A 17,198-nucleotide genomic window follows, 5' to 3' on the forward strand; every position below is an offset into this window, starting at 1 on the left:
ATCACCTAGATTTCATTTTATTCTTCAGTTCCCATTTCCCTAGAAAGGTGCCAAAACTAAGCACTGAGGAACCGCAGAGGGGAAGAGAGAAAAACAAGAATTGGTTAAATATAATACGACTTTATATAGTCCACAGGAAGAAATCGAACAGACAGCACAGCAAAAAGAAGGGGGTGACCAAAGGAAAAACAAAAATAAAAAAATATCTAAGACGGAACAACATAAACATCAAGGAGTGAAAAACAGGCCAGCGTCAAATTTACTCAACCACATATCCATCCGCAATAGTTTTGAAGTCCTTAGAGAAATTCACCGTCTGCCCATCCATCTCCAACAACGACACAGTCTGCACATCAACATCCACAAAGGGTGTCGCCTTCTGAAACCTCACGCTCATCGGGAAAAACTCATTCTCGTCATTATTTGGGTCCTCGGACTCAAACTCAAAGCTACCCGATGGATTCGATTCGTCAACTGTGCCAATGTTCCAGTCCAAGCTGTCCCCAGTCACTTCGTAAATGGCATCGAAATTCGTCACGGTGGGCTCAACGGTGCCGAAGGGAATGGAGACAACGACGTCTCGCAAGGGATCTGACCCGTTCAGCTCGTACTCGATGGTGACCGTGCTCGATTGAGCACCCCGATTAACCCAGACCGTAAATGTGATCGGGAGGACGTCTGGGCTGTCTGTGCCCGTGACACGCCATCGAAGAACGCCAATGGAGATGTTATGAGGGAAGCTCTTGGAAGTATCCCGCAGTTGAATGGTTTTGGAATTGGTAAATAGAGCTCTGTCGACATTAGGGTGGGTGCGGAAGACGGCCTCATGCGTAGGGTTGGCTGTTAAGCCAAGCTTTACTTTGGCAAATGTGTCATCGGTGATACGCAGCTGGAGGTCGCCCTTGATCTCGTATGACTTCACTGTGCCATCGCGGGAGAGTTTGGCGGAAATTGTTTCAGCCACCGTAACGTGGATGGGCTCGCGGTCAGCGGACACGGAGGCGCGAGACTGCGCAACGGCATCTGAATGGGCGGGTGCTGTAGCGGTAGAAACCAAGGGGATTTCTTCAGATTCAGGGCCCAAATCCCCTCGAACCTTCTCGTACATATCGGTGGCTTTAGATTTCTTTCCGAGCTGCATTCCCTTGCCTCGTAGAGCCATGGGTCTATACCCGCATTAGTCAGGGCAGTAGACCTAACAGATGGAGACATGGTTGTTAAACTTACTTGCCGAACGTCTTCTTTTTCTCCGCCTCGTAAGAGTTAATTGCTTCAGTTGGTGTAGGCCGGGTTGGCGGAGAATAGACCGGATATGATGGAGCACGTGGAGTCACGCCACGACCACTCCGGGCGGCCTCTTTGCGCTGCAGTTCCAATTGCTTCGCCTTCCGTTTTCGCTCCTCGGTGGCTTCGAGTTCCTTGTTCTGTAGTCGTAGATTAGAGAATGAAACACGCGCCACAACATCGATTACACCCGGATGTATATATATAGAGGGAGAGGTGGAGAGGTGACGCTTACCCTCTCAATAATCTCCTGGACTCTCTCCTCGTGACTTTCCATCTCAAGGAAAGTTTTTATTTGTGACAAAGACAGGTTTTCCCGGTAGCCCAACGTAACCAGTTCATCAAAGGCGCTCAAAAGCTCGAACGAATTGCGTAATATCTCCCGTTCGTCGAGACTCTTACAAATGCTGGTAACAACTTGGGCAAAGATATGCAAGCTGTCTATGTCTTGGAGGATATTGGACTGTTTGTTTGTGATCAGGACAATGTATAGCTCGTCCAATGGCTGGTATACGAATCGGACGTTGTCCTGTTCGACGATGGTGTGCTGCGTGCCGGAGTCTGCCAGCTTTGGAAATGATGCCAACAACGCTTCTATCCGAGACCGAGAAATTTCCCGAAACTGGCGGGAGAGCACCGCTTTGCCCCCCCGTGTACATATCGATGCTGCGAGGATAACCTGCATTGCGAGTTTTGCGGGAGTCAGTATACGTAGGGACTAATGTGTTCGTCACTTTCTCAAATCAAACTCACCATTGCTTTAGGATGTGGAACATATAGGAAGAAGCTAGAATGAAACCAGAGAGGTTTTGAGGGTAATTGTGGTTGGGATGTACTTCGTAGTGGTGGTGGTGGTGGAATTGGTCTAACATCCTATCATCTAATAAGAGGATTTGTTGGCTTGTAATGGAAGGGAAAGGTTAGGTGGTCCGTGCACCAGGCGGCTCTTCTTTAGTCTCGCTTAAAGGAGAAAAACGAGAGAACAACCTCAACGACCAGACAACGTGACAACTACAAATACATCACATCACACTGCACTCCTGCACTCAACACCGTTGTTGGGCTTCACGGGATATTGCCATCGTCAAGTTATTGGGCCTATTTATTTTAACCACTGTCTTCTCTTTGGCCACCTCCCCTGTAACATTGATTGATTCCCCAGAACGGCCGAACCAACCCCTTCGTATCACAACCGCCAGCGAACATCCCGCAAATGAGTGCCAGCAAGCTTTAGGACATTCTTATTCCATGTGATACTATACAAGCAAAGAATAGTCTATTTTTCGCTATGTTTCACTTGTGACGGTGATTTGACAAACAAAAGACGAATAACTCCTTGAACGAGTCAGCCAGCAAGCAGCCATGGAACCCGTTGTTTTTGATGATAGTATGGAGGTTACCTCAGATGAGGAACAGGGGAATATCGACGATATCGAAATCGACCTTGACCTTGCTCATGACCGCCTTCCTGAACATGATGAAGATGTGATTGTGGATGATGCGTCCGCCACTGCTTCAGACCACCCTGCCGCTGGAGACGATGCAACCTACGATGCGGATATGGCGGATGGTCAATATATAGATGGTGGCATATCAGGTCACGGATATCACAACTGCCACCAAGAAGGCTACTATCAGTATGAGGAGGATTCTGCCTATCATAACCCGAACGACTACGAAGCAGAGATGGAAGATGGCTACGAAGAAGATATTGATGCCCCGATCCCGGATACTGGCTTTGAAGAGACGAACGTACCTACTGCGAATGAAGGAAGACAGGTGGAAAGGGAGGTAGAAGTCAGAGAAGAAGAAATACAAAAGGAAGTTAACATTCCTGATAACGAACAACAACCTCCGGCCCCTAGAATCTCGTCAAATTCAGAACCTGTCGAAACCGAAATTTCTAGACGAGCATCAGTGGCTGAGGAGGAGGTTATCATTCAGAAAGGCACCAGTATTGGCCATCCAGAAATTGATAAGTTTGCAATGGAAGAGTATAACATAATCCCACATGCTCCAGAGAGCGCTAAGCCCTTAAACGTTGAAGAAGGTCATGGAAATGGTGACAGTGAGGCTCAGCCCGCTTTAGAGGATGAAGGGGGTCATGGGGAAGATGAGCTTGAATCTCAAGGACCCGGATCTTCAGAACATGAGCACCAAGAGCCTGAACCTCGAGGGCGATATCAGTCGCCTTTGGATCAGGAGAAATTGTCGGATACTACTGAGACATATCATTTTGTGAAACCTGAGGACTATGTTGGGGATGGCGGAAAGGGCCATTTGGATAGAAGTGGAGCCCTCCATCCGGTCAAAGTGATATACCATGAAAGCGAAGTATCATTGTTTCCTCCAGAAGAAGGTGATCTCTCAGATACCTTTTTCCTGCGGGATGAAGGTTTGGCCTATGCTCCTATTGGGGAGCTAGTGGAAGCCTGTCGCCAAGTGCTAGGTGAGCATATTAGCAAAGATGAAGAACTAATAGTCGATATCGAGAGTCTCGGGCTGCATTTACCTGAGGTATGAATTACCCCTCCCCTTTCTTGCTCCAATATTTGACCTTACTAACATTCGTTTTCAGTACTCCGCCGGTAGAACCACCCCATCTTTAGTTCAGATTATTCAAGTTTACCTCGATCTTTGCGCTAACGATGGCATTAACGAACCTGAACCTCTATATCTAACTCTTTCTTCAAGATCCAATTTTATGTCTGACTATTCTCGCCTTGTAGCAGCAGCCCACGAGGGAAAGGGATTGTCCTACCTCACATGGGAAGATTACGATATCGACAGTGCCAAAGGCGTAGAGCATGGAGAAGAACATGAACAAAACAATTTGACGTCTGAAGATGCAAGCTCTCCAGTTGAGCTGCAACCTGACCATTCAGAACCTCCAGAAGAAGAGAAGGAAGTTGCTGCCGATACCCAGGCGAAAATTTTGCCGCCTGATTCGGCAGGCGAAAACTCATTAATTCAATCCACGAACCAGGATTTGCCAAGACCGGAGGAGCCCAAGCCCCATGCTGCTAGAAGTGACAACGACCAAATAATTCACGGCGACCTGCCAAGTGAAGTTGTGGGCCATGATAATGCAGGGTTGCCCCATAATGCTGAAGAATACGATGATAGTCAATCAGTTGAAGGTGAGGATGAGGGGGTGGAAGTAGAAGTAGAAGTATATGAAGGTATGTGCATGTTTACTTCACTATTAACTGGATTGTTGCTAACAAGGTGATAGAAGACGATTTAGGAAGCGAACATGGCGTTATCGCCGAAGATCCCCAGGACAGCACTGGCTATGATAGCCCTACAGCAGAAAAACCTATGAAAATACCAACTGTAGACCTTTCAAAAGACGAATCAACTGATCAACAGTCTGAAGCCTATGTAGATGAATATGCGTTTAACCATGCGTTACTGCAATTGGAGGATGGGCTCACAACAGAGGCCAATGTTGAAGAAGAATACCAAGACGGTGCTGATTTGGAAACCGAAGAAGACCACGCAGAAAGCCATACCATTTCTCTGGATAATAGAGAGGAGCCCGAAAATCATATCCAAGCAGAAACCAATAACGATGCGCACATAGAAATCGATTTAAGAACCAGTGAGACCGTGCGAGAAGAGGAATCCCCTGTTGACCATGATGGCGAAGATGTGGATGAATGTGAAATTTTCAAACCCGAGGATGGTATTTCAGATACCGAAAATGGGACAGGCGCACTCCTTTCGAACGTTGAAGAGCAGCCCACCCCTCTGATGAGCGAATCTTACACTGGGGAAAGACAAAAAACCCCGGAATCAACCCATGATATTTTCGAAATTGATGAAGATCTTTTTAAGAGCCCCGTAGCGAAAACCCATACGGCGATCCCTGCTATTGACTCTACGAACGGCTCTCCTTTGGACGGAGCGAATCACGAGCCCTTCGCTTGCCCGGATGAAACCCAAACAGTCCGTGGAAGGAAGCCCACCTCTGTGTGCGATCCAAATCACGCTACTGGTGGACCAATGGCGGCATATTTTGATGAGTCTTTAACCACGAATTATCTAGATACTGAAGCTCCTGATCCGGACGATTTGTCTGCACCTGCCAGTCCTAAGTCGACAAAACGGTCTTTCATAGATTCTGGTATGAATGATGTCGAGGGTTCCACACCAGATTTCAAGCGGCAGCGATCGGAGTAACATAATTCCTGTTTGTTTTTGTTGAAATTCGACACAAAACCCAATCCTCCAAGATTTATCTCGCCACCTTCGCCATATCCAATGGGAATCTATGAAGACACTAACCAGTAGTCATGACCCTTAACCTATATTTCCCCCCACTAACACAATTAGGTCGAACTAACTAAGCTTCCATCGAACGTTACGCAATTACTCAAGGTAAAATGGACTAACATACCAGTTCTCAGCGTGTATATCCCCTTTTCCCCTTCTTCCATTCTGTTGCCTCCCAGCTATTGAAACCACGCTTTTTTATCATATTCTCCTCCCCGGACAAACTCAACTATTTATTTTGTTCAGTACCACGAGACTTGGACATGCTTCTTTTGATTCCTGATTCCGGTTTAGATTCCTTCACGTCAGGGACATGTCCGCCCAAACTGAAGCTTGAATAGCCGGATACCAAGGAAGGTCATTAAGACCTGGATTATTGGATCGTGAACTCGACTTCTGTCCCCTGAATGGATTCAAATTCAGAACCTCGCTCAAGGCTGCATACGGTGGCACCAATTGAAATATTACCCGGGCCGTGGTGCATCCGCTGTAGGTGGCGAACTATGATGACGATGCTTACCTCAATGAGTTTTTATTTTCTTATGTCCCTCCTGTTTCCTGGATGTGGATGCAAATCTCGGCATTGATGCTGCGTATTTCGGGGGAAAAGTGATGATCCTTTGATATCTTGCCTGACTATGGCCTTCGCCCCAAATCTATATGTACCCTTCTGAAGCCTGTTTCCGATTTTCGTCGGTTTGGGTTCATATCGGTATCATCATGACTTGAGCTGAGTGGGGTAGGACATTTTACTGGGACTTGTGGACCATATGCGTAATAGCTCCATTATTCTTTTTACTTTTCATCCCCGTTACAATTTTTCTCTTTTTCTTTTCTTTGCCAAACATCGCCCCGCTTCCTCTTTCTATCACACAAACCCCCCGTCTATTATCCCCATTGGAATCTAGACCTCTTTTCTTTTTATCGTTTAGTTTTAGCATTGCATTCGGCTACTAACCGTGTTGAATGTCTGATGAGCGATAAGTTTTTTTTTCTTTCGGTTTTCACTTCCTCTTGCTACTCCGAGATAGCCCATCTTCTGATATCAGCATGTCTTCCCCCCCCCCCCCCCCCCATACACACACACTTCTGATTCGCTTCTGTATCTCCATTTTATACTGACTGGTGTGAGAAGTGTTGATGGATTTGTGTAATATAAGATATCTTAGTTTACCTATTTGATCGTCTTTGGTAACGTTGGTATTCTAAATGCCTTTATTTTCTGATAAACGAGTGATTTACGGCCACATTTTGCTTGACCTGAATCAACATCCCAAATCGGGTTGTCATTTCATTTTCATAGCATATATAACGAAGGACATATGGATTTCATCCGATATTCTGTCCGGTGACTCAATACCAGAGTCAAGCTTCATGTAGATGACAAAGTCATTAATTCTCTTAATGATCAGATCTGATTTGTGTTTGAACATCTTCACAGTGCTGCTGCAATCAAGTTTCATTCACAAATGAGTCAGAGGTTGGAGATGACAACGTGGATTCTAAATGTAAAGGGTTTTTTTTTTGTTCATGTGGTGAAAAAGCAGATGATTTCGCCTAAGTGGAAGGAATCGCAGGCAGGCGAGTTCTGGTACATTCGACGGAATTGGAGTTTTGTTGTAGCTTGTGGTGCTGCTGGAAGTGTAAAAGTGGTGGAACCCCCGGCCATTTTTTTTTTTTGGTGGGATCTGAGGGAATGGAGCTGTAGGCACGAAGAAAATAGAATTGTAGATATGTGATGGTGCATTGGTGGTGGAAACGGAGTTCCTCTGGTATTTGCATATTTGAAACGTATGTGAGCTTGCCAGGATTTCACATCCAAGAAGCAAAGGGTGAGGAATTCATTTTTCATTATTCAAAAAGACAAGGGATCCAAAAGGATGATAGTATAACTACCTTCGACACCTCCCGGAAAGGTGCAGCCATAGCGGCCTGTCAGCACCAACACACCATTATACCCATTCCCTTGGAACCGGCCAATAACTAAACTTGTGCGTAGAAACAATGACGGCATGGTTTTCTTCAAGAAACCAGGCGAGATATATATCGTCTGGCGTACAGGCTCGCCATCCTCTATCCGGCAAGCTGGATGTTGATCTAGCGCCTTGCTTAGCACCCTCTGCTGGATATTCTGATTTTGGCCCAAACGGGGTTGTAAAGAGCTCCCGTTAACACCTGACCCCCACGTTGTCTGACAATATATGATCAAGTTCGCAGACGAACAAAATCGACTTCTTCGCAAGTTGCTTTTAGAACAATTTTTTTTTATAGTCGCATTCTCGCTTTGCTGCACTATCAAAATGTAACATGGTCAGAAGGGTCTCGATTAAACCACCCTCATTAAATGTGCCTGCAAGCGAAGAAAACTCGACGCTAATTAATCGGCAGTTCTGCCAGCGTCGTAACATTGTCCATGGACAGTTCGCCATCGGAGTTATTCCAAGAGAGGAATGCAGATGGTTTGCATCATGGCCTATACGTCTTATCATGACCTGCTTGTAGAATTGGGTAACTGGTTTATGGAAATAGGTCCTCGCGCATGTTATCCAAGAGAAAATTGCAAAATGTGAGATGTAGTGAGGACGGGGCAACGTAGTTAAAGAGGTTAACTAGGTTGACAGCATCACGTGTGTCGAGGAAGCCAAGGTCCCCCTTAAAGCCACAGCATAAGTTCTTACAGTACGCCGCAGTTCCAGAGAGCAAAGGTCCATAATATTACTTGAATTAAAAGCTGTCGATTGCTGGTTTTATTTAAATCATGAAACTGAGGCTTTGGGGGCAATAAGGAATAGGAAATCGCCATCCTCTTGTGCCTTTTAATCGTATATCGTGATCGCATACTCATAAAAATGCCATGAAAAAAGAAAACACGTAAATGAATAGTTGCCAAGAGAGCAAAATGGACAAAATTTGACATGATTATCAAAACGAATAGGACGCAATTGCTATTAATGGGTCGGGTATATTGGTTGGGTAAGGAACGCGGGAGAAAAAGGAGGTAGAAGGTAGTAGATACACACAGTGAGATGGGAGAAAATGTGTAAGAAACCCCGAAAACAGAATATCATCAAGCATTCATCGAAATAACAGGGATGCATAACAGTTCGAAGTCATTTTCTCTCGACTCCTGCTGAAGGTCTGGTTGTGCATGGTTCGCCCTGGCCTTTGCGTCCCTGACAGATATCGCACGGGCGATAAGTTGGTGCAGCGTGTGTATTTGCTGGTTTTGCACAGCAGAAGTTGCTGCTTGGCGGGGAGATAAGGGCAAATGTGATGATCGAGGTGACGAAGAACCGTCGTTTACGTTAAGGTACACCTGGACACTTTCTGCAAGGGAATCTGCTATGTCATCCATTGGGGCAGGGGACATGTTGTCCGGTCCGGGAAATAGGATATGGTCGCTTTCAAGTGGGGCGAAAAGGACGTAGGCCAATTCTTCGTTGCTTTTCCCGTTTGTTTCGTGCTCTCCATCACTACCCGCGTCATGCGAACTCGTGTGGGGACTGATGATGGTTCCGGTCTGGGAGACGTCAATCCAGGACTCGCCGCTGACAAAGCCGACCACGAAATCGCTATGCGCTTTTGCCGTTGCTACACTATATTGCCTATATTCCTGGCTGAATGCAGGGTCGTCTACCGCGGGAAGACAAAGCACCAGACCTCGCGTTAGGAGAGGTGGAGGAGGGTAGGTTGTAGGAGATGTGGGTATGCCGTCGCCGTCTGAATATGCCTCGTCATCCGAATATAGATTTTCTCCTGTCAGAGATAATTCAGGGATAGAAGGCTCAGTGTGTTGGGTGATCGTTTGAGTCAGGGATATAACAGATCCCTTCCGCGGGGCGGGGAAAAATAAACTATCCCCGAGCGTAGCACCATTGTTAATCTCCTCGTCATCTTTGTCATCGCCAGCAGTGCTGCTGTTGGAGTGTCCGTCGTCATCCATATCCCGCTGCTCGTTCCCCCCACTGATTTCGGTGCAGACGGATTTTGTCAACACCGCCACCGTTTCCCTCGCAGCGTATCTCAAGGTAGGAACCAGCCGATCACCACCTTTCCCTTGTTCCTCTGGCCCGATAACCCAAGAGCTAACCATTCCCGCCCAAGCAGCCACACTGACGACACCCTTTGTATACCGTTTCCGAGCCAAGTCAACATCCCGGTTAATCTGCTCACGGGTCATACTCTGATGTTTCCCCGAGCGCTTTGAAACATTTAACACCCGGCCCCCTTCCCAAATCAAGAATCCATATTTCCGAGCCAAGAACGACAACTTCCGCGCAGCTTTCTGTGACCAGTCATCAATGATATCCGCGTGTACCTGAAGTACGGCGATGAATGGACCAACAGCATAAACCAATCGCAGCAACGCAGTCATGGTGCTAATATTAGGAGAAGCGGAAACGCATATGAGCTGTCCGTAGGGTAGGGAAGTTTTGGACTTTCGAAGGAGCCGTAGATATGTAGTGATAGTGTTGCTGGAAGCATTCCGCGATAGCGGGTCCATGCTGTGTACTGGATGGTGAGAATAAGAATGTCGTGAAGGAGGGGGTGAGGTGATTGATTATAGAAGGGCTTCGCCTTCCGGCCAATCGTCGTCAGGACTTTGGGTAGTTATTTCACAGCTTTTTAAGATTCACGGACACTTGATTGAAATAATAACGGAGAACCTCGTGCTTCTCTGCTCTGTACTTCTCAAGGTGTTTGCGCCCAAGAGGGTCTTGATCGTCTGCCTTCGGAGCTCAGATCTTAGTGTATTATCAATCGCTAAGTGCAAGAAAGGAGAAGCTCTCTGCGATCGACAAAGGATCCCAGTTCAGGGCATCTGGCCAGTTAATAGTATAATAAATGGGCACTTAACAATTTATCAGAGGCCATTTAAGTTTCAAATGCTCCCTTTGTTGGCAATGGGAGATTAACCCAGAGTTTTTGTCTTCCACGCTCTTTTTTTTTTTTTTTTTTGGGGGGGGGGGGGGGGGGGGATGCTGCTGGTGCGTATTTAGCCCACTCGGACGAAGGCCACAAGAAAAAACAAAACAAGAACCTAAATCAAGGGACTAACGAGGAGAAAGTGAAGTTGCAGCAGTCTGTCTACGTATCAGTAATAATGGCACGGAAAACAAAAAGATGATAAAAGGTGGCATGTTAAACATCCAGCCATAAGAATTATTAAACAACAACCCTCAAGAGGATGGATTGGTTGATTGATTGCCACTGGTTGGCTCTCGGTGCTTTCCACCCAGGACCATTCCCCTCTCCAGGACTAAAAGTAATTCGATGCAGGGGGCCACTCGGTCAGGCCTCTCAGTGAGACTCGAGGGGCTGTTCCTAGGCCAGCCTTGAAGCATAGACGCGGTGCCACAGCTAGTGTGGGATGCATCTTCATCACATCCTGCTGAGGAGATAATAATGACTACGGGGCTTGGAGGAACCTTGATGAAAGGATGCATAAACACCTGCCCCTCTAGTAGACTCTGGGTCTCCCGGAGAGGAGACAGCAATGAGATATGCTGCATTCTCGTTATTATTGCTGCGGATGTGGCGCCATAACCTCTAGCTACCTTATGTCCACATCCTTCTGGTTTGTCGTTGCAAGTTGGCAAAGTGGTTTTTTTGTTTCTTTTGTTTTTTGCAAACTGACCCCCGACTTGCCTCTTCCCCACCTTTGATGCTGCTTGGTACATGAAGCAGCCTTCCAAGTTCCAAGTGGGCTGCAAAAAAGTCCAATCTGCCTGCATTCTGCATCGACCTCTGCGTGGCTGGACCGAGCAGTTATCAATCGCAGATCTGCAGTGTCACTCGATTAGTTAATTGGCCCCGCGATTCGAGTCAGGCCTACGTGCAATGTCTCCCAAGCCTTTAGCTGGACTCTGGTGGTATTAACTAGTTCACTCGTTAGTTATCGACAACATGGGAGATGTCGTTGGCGCTGGTGGCTTCCGGCTGTTCCTCCGTACAGCTAACAGTGTTAGCAGCCTGCGGGGACAGCCGCTGGCTGGCTGGATGTTCATGGACAAGATATTTTCCTGTGCTCCAGACCTGAATTTCTTCGGCTAAAATCAGCCCTTCTCCCCACAAGACGCTCAGAGCCGAGACCCCGATGAGGCTGGTTGAATCGTGATGCTGTCATTCGCTCAGTGCCAGCCTGCCGACAGGAGATTTTGGAGATCGAATTTCACGCCAAGCAGCACGAACAGGATCCAATTAGTTTACGGTATTAAGAGGATCCTGAAAAAAGCTCGAGCCCAGTTTTGACGAGTTGTGCTCATCAATGTATCGTGCACGAAAAGCGGGAATAGATATTTATTTTCAACGGGTTGATTTCTTTCTTTCTTTCTTTCTTTTCTTTCTCTGCAATGGGATTTCAAATTATCCGAACCTCCGTTGTTCAGATAGCTGTCCTAAGTCTTTTGCCAGATATCCATAACGGTGGCAAGCCTGCATTATAAGAAGGGCAGAACTCACCAACTTCCAAAGGTTCACTTGGCATTCGACTTTCGAGGGTCTAAGTTAGGGTTTTTTTTTTTTTTTTTTTTTTTTTTTTTTTTTTCCCCCAAACTCTTCAAATTATTGTCACCTTTTATTTTAATTTTTGATATTTTCTCTTTCCAATTTCCAAATGATGCGGTGCACCGTGGCGAGTGATCGGTGGCTACCGGACAGGCCACCGATTGACAATATTCAACAGCCCAGCCCAGTGCCATCTAGAGATCTCGAGTGCATAGAATGAAATCCAAATCCGTTCGGGCGGGTTTCGCGGACCCAGAGGAACCCGGGGCGTACAACCCCGTCGCAGAATCGGAAACTTGAACAGCTGGGCAGGTAAATACACATTCCTACTTCGGAGCATGAACAAGAACTTGTATTATTTTCTTTCAAACAGCCCTTTTGCCGCTGGAATACGGGAATACGAATGAACGTAGGTAAACGAAATGAACAGCACAAAAATAGGTGGGTACATTCCAACCAGCCCGCCCCGTCGTCGCAATGAGAAGAAGCAGTGTGCATATATGTATTATTGATTTACTTCAGCATTGTTGTCATAATCCGTTGTTTGTTGAGGTTCTTTTATTGTTGTTGTTACTACGACCAACCGGCTGCTTGCATATGCTCGTCTCCTCAATGGCAGTTATTCCCATAAACTGGAACAGAGAGCAATAGGAGAAGCCCACCAGAATGAAACCCCATGACCCCGTTTGCGGATTTCTTTTGACAGGTTTTACTTCTCGATATTCCTCCATAGGACAAAAACATGAAATCCTTACGGGCAGGGTAGGATGCAGATCTGTGCTCCCCTTGGCTGCCCGTCGGTTCTGTGGAAGTGGAAACGGGACTCCGTACCGTACCGTACCGAATATATGTACGGTACCTACTGTCTTTATGTACACCCAAGGAACAGAAGGTTTGGTCGTTCAAAGTAGTATCGCCTGCAATCAAGGAGCAAAAGATCTAGAAGGAGAATTTTTGGAATGGAATATAATATAATATATAATTGATTGTTGATGATATGGGGTTAAGGCCAACCTGGTGACTTGAGGATGATAGATGTATTATATCTGGAAACTCTATATCTCAAGAATAGTAAGTAGTTCTGTGAGAATCATCAAAAAAGAAAAGTACACAACACAAGTGATTTTGACTATTTCTTCACGGTGATTTCAAATACTGCTTCTGCTACAAGAATGTGTTGCAATATATATATATATATATATATATATTATGACAGAGGCATGGTAGGAAGATGATTTGATGTCCTGCACAGAACCGACTACTATTCCCTTAGAGGCCATGAGATTCTGTAAGGGCTGTCTCTCTCATTCCTGCGAACTCATCAAGGAACATATTCACTGACCTTTCCCTCAGCACAGCGAATGTTGTGTCTCATTTCAAAGGGGCATCGACTTGCTTGGCTGGCATTGATAGTGTTGTTTCAAAGGATGATACTGTTGTGTATGCCCAGGAGGTCTTGATACCTGAACTGCTGGAGATGTCGGTTCAGGAGGACATGAGTGTTGATGCCAAAGAGGGCCATCAGCCATCAGATTCCGAAGAAGAGTAACAAGATGGGGGGATTTGCTTAATCGTGAGTAATCAGATGCTCGTAGTCAACAGAAGTGTCGTAACACAATGATTGGTATTGTAATTATCAAATGTGGTTTCCTGTCAATGACCCTTATACGATATATCATTTAGATGAAGCTCAACGTTTTTTGCCCTCGCTAGTTCTGTCCAAAAACATGAGGACGATTCACATGAACATTCAAATCTATCGGTGTTATTATTTCTCGAGGACGCGTGCATTAACTAACGCCTTAATGGCTTTGGCCATCCATTTCTGACAGTGACTAATTGGCTCTTGAGGATAGACCTGCCGAGGACCCTCGAGGTGCCTCTTGGTGGAAGAATAGCTTCACAGATCCCCTCGACACGAGAGAGAAGTTTTGCTGTTGACACCTTTCCAACGAGGATCTTTATTTAGATAGCTCGCCGACTCCTTTAGCTTCTTGCCGGTGTTATCCTCGAAAGACGTTCCATTTTGAATATTACCAGTCACTTGGAAAAGATTCATCATCATTTGTTGCCATGGAATGGCATGGTGGTCGCATGACGAACCATTGTAGGCAACCCATTCCACCGTGATACTTTCTTTTGTAAGCCAGGAACCGAAGAATAGTAGGATTGTTAGAATCACTTTTATCTTGTCCTATTCGTCGCTTCTTGGGACCCAGCAAAGTTATTTCTGCAGTGTCATCGGCGGCGGATGACTGTCTCTTGCTTCACCGGTTTAACAGCTGCCGAAATACAAATTCTGGCAAGCAGGAAAAGCAGATCGGACAAATTGAAGAGCCAAATTGCAAATATAACTTGACAATGTGCCCACTATTTCTGAGCGACTGAGGTTAAGCCAACCCCTTAGGCCCCCCCAGTTTAGGAGGCGTTGTAAATCTGTTCATCCATCTGCCTCCACGCAAGGATCTTCCATTTCTTGAAGTGCGTTTTCTATGTATTCACCCACACCGCTCAGTTTCAGAATGCATGCAACAGCCCGGTGAACCGCAAGGATCAATATTATGCTCAGAGCTCAGATAAAGCTGGTCAACGTCTGGGAGCAATTAGCCGTGCGGGGAGAGCCTCTCTTCAGTTGTGTTAATTTTATATTCATACTTATTTTCAGGGGGCTCGAAATATATCTCAAATTCTCTGAAAAGCCGATGGTACTTTTGTATTTAGTGTCCAACCCATTTTCTGAGCTATCAATATCCTGGATCAAATATCCTGAACTTCGATAAGATAGATCACGTCCAGATCAAATATTTTTAGAATGTGATGTGCCACCTGTTTCAGCTCACTCTAATGAACAGTATTAGAGAAGTATAACAACTATTTGTTACTGGGGGGGGGGGGGGGGATAACATACTAATTGTGAGTCTTCAGGAGAGATGGACGTGAGAAAGTGAGGAATTGTGTGGGCCACTTCTAGGTATCAAATTCATCTTGCTATCCTTATTAGTGTTGAGCCGTTTCCCGACTTCGGCTCTTATCAAACTTTCGCGACACTACACAGTGGTTGATGATGGTCACGGAAAAGGCGGTAACTTCCGACACGCACGTTTTCACGTACCAGATTCAAACTACATGACAGAAATTAACTTTAGAGTTCATGCCTTAGATTACACTTCCAGCAAGAAAGACAGGAGAATAGAAAGAAGAATAGAAACAACCAGTCAACTGACATGGCATGAAAACATTATCAATCATGTGTTCAGTGACAATCACAGCTTCTCCTCCTCGCTTCAAATCCGACGATGAGAAATCCCTAGAGTAAGTGAATGAATGGTTGGTGAAATCCAGAACTAGTACTGCGTTCTTCTTCCAGAGCGACACTGCCGTAAATGTACGGTAAAGAAGTAATCAAGGAACTCATCAGTGGATATCTCTCCTCTGGCACTAGAGAGGAATCCCTCTAGGGAATGTTTGTGACGATGGAGTTGGACCATCAGGATGTAGAGTAGGAGGAGAAGAGGATTGATTAGCGCATCACATGATTTCGCACCCTCCGACGACCTCCGTCTCTGTATCTCAGTGCCCAACTTCAACCACCCCATCATGGCGCCCAACGAAGAGGGTTTACAGTCAGCCTTTGAGTTTTGGAACAGGCAATTTGGTGCCTAATTATATGCTCAGGCCGCAAGGGAATTCGGAATCAATTGAAGGACGTTTGATGCAGCACTACAACGGCAAAACAAGTATCCTGAACTTAGGCAACCTCCACGTCCTGCCGGCTTCTCACCAGTACTGACTTCCTCCTTCTGAGAGGGACGGACATTCCATTTCTCCCTGGCATCGGAAGTCCGCTGAAAATATGCATGACGAAAACGCCCGTGCTCTGTTTGCCTTGCAAGCTTCTCTTTTGTGCAGCCAAGATCACAATGATGGCTACAAGGGGACCCCCTCCACCAGACCACCAGACCGAAAAATCCTGACAAAACTACTGGTCGATTGTTCCTGTTTCTCCGCTCCTGTAAGAGGGCATGCATGGCTCGTTGTCATGGCCATAGCCAGCCGTGGTTCTCGGGATTAACATTGATTATAACCAGATGGAATATGGGGCAAGGAAAACATGCAGATTCTCGGAACCCAAGGATTCTTTTTACTTGCGCAGTCCTTCGCTCCGTAACTAGTTAGTTAACCAACTACTCAGGACGGAGTAGATCCAGTAGGCTTGAGAGAACAAGCGATAATGGCCCAGAGGAGACAGGAAGGGTTGAAGCAAGGGGGGGGGGGGGGGTAAGATTCCCTCGTGAGGATCACGTGGGATCTCCTCCTAACCAAGCAGGGAAAGAGGGGTTATCGCCATAGAGTTGCGCTCTATGATGAATGATGAAGCAGAAGGTTTCTTTCTACGACCCCCTTATCTCGAAAGCCGCCTTTCATGGTGGCGCGAACAGGCTCGCTGTAGAAAAATGCCTCCATTTTCAATAAGCGACGATGCCAAAGCAGAGTTGGAAGCGTTGGCGGATTGGATGCCAACCTCAGAAATGAGGCAAGTTACATTGTATGCGAGTGTTTGTACAGACAACGACCGTTTTGACAGACTCCAGCCCTTTCTTGAAAAGATGGGCCTTTGGAAAGAGGTAGGAGAACCTCTACAGCACAAAAGGGACAGGGCTAACTATTGTAGGACTGTCCACATTCTCTGTTCTCAATAGCTGGGTATGGGTCAATACCTAAACACAGCGGCTTTGATCATATTCTTTTCCCACTATCAGGGAGCATTACCATCTCGAACACCTTCATTCAGCCTGGAGAATACATGAGATACTCAACTACTCAAACGTTCATTGCAAATTTGGATCTTTTGATCGTTTTAGTACCGGAAGCCGACCAGCCAGACAGCCCCGTACCAAAAGAGGAAAGCCCAGCTACCTCACCAACTGAAAACCCAGCACAAAACAGCTGAGCGACTGGGTTCAGCAACCAGCAAGGCGAAAGAAAGAAAAACATCTTCTGTTTACCCCCATTTCAAGAGTTCGACTGGTTGGTTGTCCAACGTGTGATGGTTTTTGCATGGGTCGCATGTTAGTGTACTTGCGTATGTTGTTTGGAATGACATCTATGGAGCAGTCGAGTTTGCATAA

The 17,198-nt window shown here is 46.1% G+C and overlaps 5 protein-coding genes across 5 annotated transcripts; 3 read left to right on the top strand and 2 right to left on the bottom strand.

Moving 5' to 3' along the window:
* Positions 1-259: 259 nt before the first annotated feature.
* On the bottom strand, positions 260-1,969 carry PADG_06655 (coatomer subunit delta; the record flags this gene model as incomplete). The annotated part of the gene is made up of 3 exons (XM_010763744.1): positions 260-1,166; positions 1,228-1,424; positions 1,520-1,969. The coding sequence occupies 3 exons, from the start codon at positions 1,967-1,969 to the stop codon at positions 260-262; spliced, it is 1,554 nt and encodes a 517-aa protein (XP_010762046.1).
* A 677-nt stretch (positions 1,970-2,646) lies between these two features.
* Positions 2,647-5,469, top strand: PADG_06656 (uncharacterized protein; the record flags this gene model as incomplete). The annotated part of the gene is made up of 3 exons (XM_010763880.1): positions 2,647-3,801; positions 3,863-4,466; positions 4,520-5,469. The coding sequence occupies 3 exons, from the start codon at positions 2,647-2,649 to the stop codon at positions 5,467-5,469; spliced, it is 2,709 nt and encodes a 902-aa protein (XP_010762182.1).
* Positions 5,470-8,629: 3,160 nt separating this feature from the next.
* On the bottom strand, positions 8,630-10,066 carry PADG_06658 (uncharacterized protein; the record flags this gene model as incomplete). Its single annotated transcript, XM_010763881.1, has 1 exon — positions 8,630-10,066. One exon carries the CDS (start codon positions 10,064-10,066, stop codon positions 8,630-8,632), a length of 1,437 nt encoding a protein of 478 aa, XP_010762183.1.
* Positions 10,067-13,347: 3,281 nt separating this feature from the next.
* PADG_12166 (uncharacterized protein) lies at positions 13,348-13,618 on the top strand (the record flags this gene model as incomplete). Its single annotated transcript, XM_010763998.1, has 2 exons — positions 13,348-13,357; positions 13,428-13,618. 2 exons carry the CDS (start codon positions 13,348-13,350, stop codon positions 13,616-13,618), a joined length of 201 nt encoding a protein of 66 aa, XP_010762300.1.
* Positions 13,619-16,523: 2,905 nt separating this feature from the next.
* Positions 16,524-17,020, top strand: PADG_06661 (uncharacterized protein; the record flags this gene model as incomplete). Its single annotated transcript, XM_010763745.1, has 2 exons — positions 16,524-16,694; positions 16,742-17,020. 2 exons carry the CDS (start codon positions 16,524-16,526, stop codon positions 17,018-17,020), a joined length of 450 nt encoding a protein of 149 aa, XP_010762047.1.
* Between the last annotated feature and the right edge of the window lie 178 nt (positions 17,021-17,198).

Source organism: Paracoccidioides brasiliensis (assembly GCF_000150735.1).
Source record: "Paracoccidioides brasiliensis Pb18 unplaced genomic scaffold supercont2.9, whole genome shotgun sequence".
Lineage (NCBI taxonomy): Eukaryota > Fungi > Ascomycota > Eurotiomycetes > Onygenales > Ajellomycetaceae > Paracoccidioides > Paracoccidioides brasiliensis.